Here is a 7963-nt window from a genome sequence, read left to right as displayed (position 1 = left end):
GCGATAATAGGAGAGAGGAGGCTGCTGGGAACTTCCTGAGCTGGCTGGAAGCTCATTAGCATATGAATAAAAATGGCCTTATTCAGACACCACTGAGGCAATCTACATACTAAAGGTAAACGTGTAGTAGCATTTCTAAAGCCTATGCAAGGATGTGATTAGATAAAAATGACTTTTCCCAGTGATAGAGCCCCTTTAAATGCACATTAACAAGCAGTATAGATAGGATCCTTGTGATGGGACAACCCCTTTAATGTTTTACAATGGTCTGTTTTTAGTGTGTGTGTGTGTGGGGGGGGGGGGGGGTGTTTATCTTGGCATATTTTGGGCACACAGAATTTCTCAGTCAATTTTATCATAGGAAAATGCCTGAAAAAACCCAAGACTGAGTACATTGCATCTTGACAAAAACTCCAAAAAACAAAAAATGCCATGAAATGTTTTAAAAAAAGAAAAGTAAAACGCAGAAAAACACCACGTGTGTAGGGCTTTTCATGTTTTCATTATTTTACTATAGTTTGTAACCTCGATTAACACACAGGCTACTTTTTATCCTGGTAAATGACATGGCTTCATGACTGTTATGAATTTATGTTCATATACTATGTTACACTGCAGGAGATTTCACCTATTTGCACTTCATGCTGATAAAGCTGCTCTGTTATCACTATGTAAACACACAGATAACACTGATCATTCTCTGATCTGCAGACTCTTCTGTGTCCTGTTCAGCCAGAGGGGGGGGGGGGAGGGAGGGAAATACAGGAATTGAGGAGTAGACAATCAAGTGGAGCTGAGAAAGATTCAGCAAGTTAGGCGTCAAGCAGCTCTTAGAGCTTTCAAAACATTGGACCAGGTGGACCATTGATGCCAACAACACGCTCATTATATGGCATCCCAGCAAGCTGCTGAGATGCCCGGAACAATCACAGGCATAGCGTGCCAACTTTCACACACAGCTATACTCCAGGTTTCCATAACAACCCTTCCATTTTTATACACTACACCCATAGCAGGGCCATGTGGGTATGCAGAGATGTAGCAGGGCTGGGTATGCTGTGCATATGCAGAAATGTAGCAGTGATGGGTATGCTGTGCGTATGCAGAGATGTAGCAGAGCTGGGTATGCTGTGCCTATGCAGGGATGTAACGGAGCTGGGTATGCAGAGATGTAGTAGGGCTGGGAAATGCAGAGATGTAGCAGAGATGGCCATGCAGAGATGTAGCAAAGCTGGGTATGCAGAGATGTAGCAGAGCTGGTTAAGCTGTGCAAATGGAGAGATTTAGCAAAACTGTGTGTGCATATGTAGAGATGTAGCAGAGCTTTACTCCAGGTAACAATTGATGGCAGGTTTTTCAATGATATCCATACTAAAATATACATGATCAATTGATGCTTATGCAAACAAAAAATTAAATATACCCATAAAAAGCTGGGTCGTCCTGCTAGTAAGTAGATCTAGTTATAATGTGCTCCAGCCACATTCTGCTTTTCTGTGCCTCTATTCAAGTATTCCATCCATTGCTATAATGTATGTGATTTGTGTTTAGCACAGGGTTTAAAACAGAAGTTCTACATCTGAAGTATCTAACAGAAAATCTGAGGATAATTCTAAGGATAGAATATCATGGCGAACTCTGTGACCTCTCAGCAAGACTACCATAAGGAATTCAATGCCAAAGATTACTTAAGGTCTTACTATCATGCAGAAGAAGGACATTTGAGAGAATGGGCAGAATTTGTAATGCAACATCTACATGAAACTTTCACTAAAGGTAACATTTCTTATTTAGTAATATCAATGTATTAAAATGTCCAATTACATGTAAGACAATTACACTGGATATAATAATTACTACTCAGATAATTTACTGCTGACTGGGAGGACATGATCTATACCCATCTAGTATTCCTGTATATTCAGATCAAGGTGATTCTAGGATGACACTAGCATAGGCCTTCCGACTGTCCTGGTTCATTGGAGGACCAGAACAATAGAAAGGTGGACCTCTAAAATGGCAATAACACGCAGAGTCCAAAGGGCCCCATTATAATCAAGGGGGTTCATCTGCTGACCATTGTTTTAACATTGAAACCAGCTGTGGTGAAAGTCCTCTGTGCAGGAGTTACCATTGATATACTTTCTGTAACTGTAAAATCTTTGGCGTCATCATCCGGTCGCATGCTGTGGCGCAGGAGAGGTGTCCGGCTGTGATTTATTCTTTTGGGTTTGTTTTGAATTGTCTGAAAACTGTCCTATTCCTTCACCTTGGCAATTGATTTCCCACCACACCCATCTCCTTCACCTTCATTTCCCTCTGCTCCTCTAATTTTAGTCTTGCCCTGTGATTGACAGCCGGCCTTCCTATCACGTCCAGGGCAGGGTCTTCCTCCCTATTTATTCTTGGTTCACATTCACATTGGTGCTTGCTATTGCCTGTGCGTGTTGGCTTTTCTCTTGCTCTTTTATTTTTGTATTCTGATTCTTGACCTCTGGCTTTCCCTATTGACTACTCTCTTGGATATCGATTTTTACACTGCATCGCTCAACTGTTACTGACCCCAGGCTAGTTGACCTCCCTTGTTATGGTTTGTCTTGTCCGCGTTTTGTGTGTCACATATTTAGGAAGGGCCTGTCGTCCAGGACTGGCAAGCAGGAAGGGACAGTGGGGGAAGGGGGGGGGGGTTCATACCAGGGCTCACTGTCTCTTGTGCTCCTTCCTCCAGGGTTCATCTACAGCACTGGGGAACTGCTGTCTGGCACTTCCCCCAACAGTAACCGTTCCTCAGAGCTCTGCTCGCTGTTGTCCTTTGTGTACTTTTAGGCTGCATTCACACTGAGTAACGCTGGCGTTTTTTGTGCTTATTTTTGCACATAGCGCCGCATATACGCCGCGTTTGTGCCACGCTATTTTGCGGTGGCGTTGCCCGGCGTTAACGTGGCGTATACGTGGCGTTAACTCGGCGTTAATGCGGCGCTATGTACAAAAATAAGCACAAAAAACGCCAGCGTTAATCAATGTGAATGCAGCCTTAGTGGAAAAAATCAGTCCATGGTCATGTGAAGGAGACCCTGGAGTACAGGCTGATGTCTAGTTACTGAGCTGTATGACTGTAATGAGCTGTGTCCGATGTGTCTATTACATGACCATAGACCAAATATCACTTGAAAATTGTGTAAATTTTCATTATCAAAACAGTAACATCTACCTGCTGAAACTAGACAACCCCTTCACAAAATTGGGTTATTTTTGGGGAAAACTTCTGTTATTTGAACCATCTCTATTACAGTATAAAAGCAAATAATATAGTCTACATAATAAAATAAAGTCTGTCCAAATTCTGGTGCCCTCCAATAGGGCAAACTGAGGAATAATAAAGGAAATAAATCGATAAATAAAGATGGCCCTTCAGATCCAAGCATATAATGAAAATGTTCTTTACACACAGGTGTAACAGGGGTAACTTAGTCTCCTAATACTACTTAAAGGGATCCTATCATTGGATTTTTTTTTTTTCTCTCTCGATAACATGTCGTAATAGGCTTAGGAAAGGCTATTCTTCTCCTACCTTTAGATGACTTCTCTGCGCCGCCATTCGGTCGATATTCCATTTTTCATCTTTATGAGTTCTCTCGCAGCACTGGGGGCGGGCCTCAGTGTTCAAACAGCATGGGGGCAGCCCCAATGCTGCGAGAGAACTCTCCAGCGACACCTCCATCTTCTTCAGGAACCTGCCTCTCTGCGCGTCTTCTTCCGTTCGGGGTTTTCAATTTTCTAGGCCTCGGGCATTCCTGGGCCGCAAGAAAATGGCTGCTTACATTGTAAGCACATGCACATAGGAAGTCTAAGCATATTATTTGGTTTGGTGGCAGAGTCAGAACGGCAGGTTTGTTTTGGGGTTTTTAAATATAGTTATTAGCTTTTTTTTTTTTTTTTTAAACCCTAACCAAAAGTTTTTTTAAAATATGTTTAACATAATACTAGATATTAAAAAATATGTCATTTTCTGCTGCCCCTTTCCTATTTAAGTACTGTTATCTTTAAAGGTGGAGTAAGAGGAGAGACACTGCTTGATTTTGGAACCGGACCCTCCATTTATCAACTCCTCTCTGCTTGTGAAGTGTTTGATAAAATCATTGTCTCAGATCTCCTTGAACAAAACCTTGCTGAATTACAAAAATGGTTGAAGAAGGATCCAGAAGCTTTTGACTGGACTCACATTATCAAATATGTATGTGAGCTGGAAGGAAACAGGTATTGATTCATTTTCTCAGCTGACCCCAACTTTATACATAACACATAATATGCATGCATACATTACATCTTGTAAGACCCTATATATCATCTCAGTATGCAGTGAGTTCTGTGCAGAGCTAGTGCTAATACACAGCAGCCAATCTAATCCAAAAGAGCTGCAGCAAAAAAATCATAAGGAAAACATAATACAATAGCTAAGGCCATTGGTGAGATGTGGAGGTTTAGACCAGAGGTTCCCAAACTTTTTTTCTCATAGACCATTTTCAAAATTTTACAGATTTCGGTGGACCCCCTGCTGCTACATTTCTACCATATTCCCAAAACTCATCAAAAAATGTGAAGATTAGATCTAACAATGGAAATTTGCGTCACGGCTGAGTTCCCTGGGGGTCCAGCTGCACCACTTTGGGAATCCCTGGTTTAGACTATCTAAGATTGTCTTTACAGCTAGGATTAACATACCATGCCGCTATATTGGTCCAACAAAAAACAGTTAAGAACTCTGTGATATTAGGTTTCTATCCATGTGCTTTATTAGGACATGTGAGGATCATAGAGGAGGATCCACCACTAAGGACCCCATCTAATAGGACATATTTATTCACCCCTCTGTGTCACTTTTGTACTGCTGGAGCCAGTGGCGTAACTAGGAATGGTGGGGCCCCGTGGTGAACTTTTGACATGCCCCCCCCCCCAACCGACACCGACGTTGAATACCTCGACACACAGTATTATGTCCCTTACTGGCCCTTGCACACAGTATTATACCCCATAGTGGACACCCATAAACAATTATTATACTATACTTTTTAGACCCCAGTGTATAATAATTGGAGACCCGGTGGAATAAAAACATAAAAAATTACTGTTTCTTACCTGTCTCCGGCTGTCGTCCTCCCACGCTGTCTTCTCTGTTGCCTTCTCCGCTGGCGTCCTTATGAAATGACGTCAGATGTCACATGACCCGGGACGCAGGCTGGTTTCATGTGACGCCAGAGACGTCAAAAAGCAGGCCTGGCAGGATCATGGAGAGGTAAGTAACAGTGTTTGTTATGTTTCTTACCTCTCCCGTTCCGCCGATCATTCTACTCAGGGGTCTGCAAAGACCCCCGAGTATAATGATAGTATTTGTGGGGCCCGCGGTGTAACTTACCAATCCTGGCCCAGCCAGGATCGGCAAGTGAATAGGGCCCGTAACGGCCTATTTAAAAAAAAAATTTAAAAAAATGCAGCGGTAGCGGCTGTCACTGGGCGCCCTAATGGCCCGGGCCCGGTGGCAGCCGCCTCCACTGCCTCTATGGTAGTTACGCCCCTGGCTGGAGCCTAGAGAACATATGCAACATCGTGACATAGGTGATAAGGTTGGATAAAAATGCAAGTTCATCAAATCCTATAACCTATAAACCTAACATGGAGATCCAGAGGAAGGATCTAGAAATCTTTTGATAAATTAGACACCACTCACTCCAGTGTACAGCATATCAAGACTGGCATAGGAAACTCCAGTCATGATAAATCTCCCACAGAGCCAGAACACAGAGCAGCTCTCCAAGTACAGTTCAGCTGCGGGACCTTGGCCTGTCCTTCCATTATATGGACCACCATTCATTTCAATGGTCATGTATAATGCTTCATCTCATCTGCAGTAGCCTGACCGCCTCTTTTGGATTTGCCATGGTTTGTCAGACCTTCTCTCTTCAGCAGTTATTAAGTGTAGTATTACATGGTGGCTATACAAGCAATGGCCAACCATTTAATACAAAGATGTCCCGAGCTTGCCAGATAGGGAGTTATTCATACAGAGTCATCTTCTCATCAGGAAAGATCCCAAGCAGAAAACCCACCACTTTAATGGCACATATGGACAGAGGTTGTCTTCATATATTCAGCTATCATTTTAGAACCATATAATAAGAAGATTAATTTTATTCTTGTATGTTTATAGGGAGGATTGTGAAAAAAAAGCTGAGAAACTCCGCAGTAAGGTGAAAGAAGTCCTGATATGTGATGCTCTGAAGAGAAACCCTTATGATCCGGGCATTGTGCCACCAGTCGATTGTCTCCTGTCTTGTCTCTGTCTTGAAATGCCATGTACAGATATAACGTCATACTGTAATGTTCTGAAAAATTTCCAGGATTTGATAAAACCTGGAGGTCACCTTATGATTATGAGTGGACTGAATGGTAGTTATACTCATGTCGGTAAAAAGCGTTTCAGTGTAATGACCGCAAACGAGGAAGATCTGGAGATGGCCTTCAAAGAAGCTGGTTATCATATTGAGAAGGCCGTGTATGTGCCGCGTGTTGATAAATCCAGGGTGGATGTTTTTGATTTAACAGGCAAATATTTTATTCATGCCCGTAAACCAATGTAAGACACCATTTTGTGTAAATGCTGCTATATATCTGCATGCTTTAGACTACTCTTCTGTCAAACAAGTGCTTTAGGGTGAAGTCTAAGGGGGCATTCACACGGAGTAACGCCGGGCGTGTATTACAGCCGTACACGCCGGTGCTACGACAGGCTCCCGAACACTTCCCATTCACTTCAATGGGAGCGCTCGTAACAGCGGCGTTTACGAGCGCTCCCATTGAAGTGAATGGGAAGTGTTCGGCAGCCTGCCGTAGCGCCGGCGTGTACGGCTGTAATACACGCCCGGTGTTACTCTGTGTGAATGCCCCCTAAGGGTGCATTCACACTACTGATACGCTGCCTGATTCTGAACGTTAAAACACGTTCAGAATCAGCGCGTATAAAGCAGATCCCATTCATTTCAATGGGAGCCGGCATACGAGCGCTCCCCATTGAAATGAATGGGCTGCTTTTTTCACTACGAGCGCTCCCATTGAAGTGAATGGGAAGTTCTCGCGTGTACGGCTAGCTCTGCTCATTCCGAGCTGTACACGCGAGTGCTTCCCATTCACTTCAATGGGAGCGCTCGTAGTGAAAAAAAGCAGCCCATTCATTTCAATGGGGAGCGCTCGTATGCCGGCTCCCATTGAAATGCATGGGAGCTGGCATACGAGCGCTCCCCTTTGAAATGAATGGGATCTGCTTTATACGCGCTGATTCTGAATGTGTTTTAATGTTCAGAATGAGGCAGCGTATCAGTAGTGTGAATGCAACCTAAGTTTTATTTTTTTCTATATATAAGATGTTGTAATAAATAGCCATGTAAAAAGAATTCTCTGCTTGTCAACATTATCAATAATAGAGCTCATAATTATATCTACTATCAGCAACCTTAGGCCCAGTCCACACTGTTGAGTCTGCTGCTGATTTCTGCCGCATAATCAGTGGGAGATTCCTTCTTGATTCTGCCTCCCATTACTTTCAATATGGGGCAGATATTAGAGCATGTGGATAAATGTGTCCGACTCCATTTATCCACATGTTCCATGGCTGGCTTAGCAGCGGGGTCCACGGCTCGAGATTCCCCACTGATTAGACTCATTCACATGCATGCAGAGCAACAGCATTCTACTGCAGAGACACCCGGGGGAGGGGAAGTGCAGAAGATGAATAAGAATACAAGCAGTATGAACCGTGTGAACATTCCCTTAGAGACATGTGCAGTTGAACTTTGGAGGGACTTGTGATCTACTTGGTTTGTAGTTGTGACAGAACCATAATAAAGTCTATGTAGAAGGGGTTGGGGAAGGGAAATTCAGGTTCAACTTGCAGATATTAACCAAAGATACT

At 43.2% G+C, this 7963-nt stretch overlaps 1 protein-coding gene across 1 annotated transcript; it reads left to right on the top strand.

The window, feature by feature from the left end:
- Positions 1–1628: 1628 nt before the first annotated feature.
- On the top strand, positions 1629–6635 carry LOC142209495 (nicotinamide N-methyltransferase-like). Its single transcript, XM_075278492.1, has 3 exons — positions 1629–1776; positions 4050–4257; positions 6206–6635. The coding sequence occupies exons 1-3, from the start codon at positions 1629–1631 to the stop codon at positions 6633–6635; spliced, it is 786 nt and encodes a 261-aa protein (XP_075134593.1).
- Positions 6636–7963: the final 1328 nt, after the last annotated feature.

Source organism: Leptodactylus fuscus, chromosome 6 (genome assembly GCF_031893055.1).
Source record: "Leptodactylus fuscus isolate aLepFus1 chromosome 6, aLepFus1.hap2, whole genome shotgun sequence".
NCBI classification, from domain to species: domain Eukaryota; kingdom Metazoa; phylum Chordata; class Amphibia; order Anura; family Leptodactylidae; genus Leptodactylus; species Leptodactylus fuscus.
The sequence above is the reverse complement of the archived record's forward strand: the minus strand, read 5'-3'. Positions and strand labels throughout refer to the sequence as shown.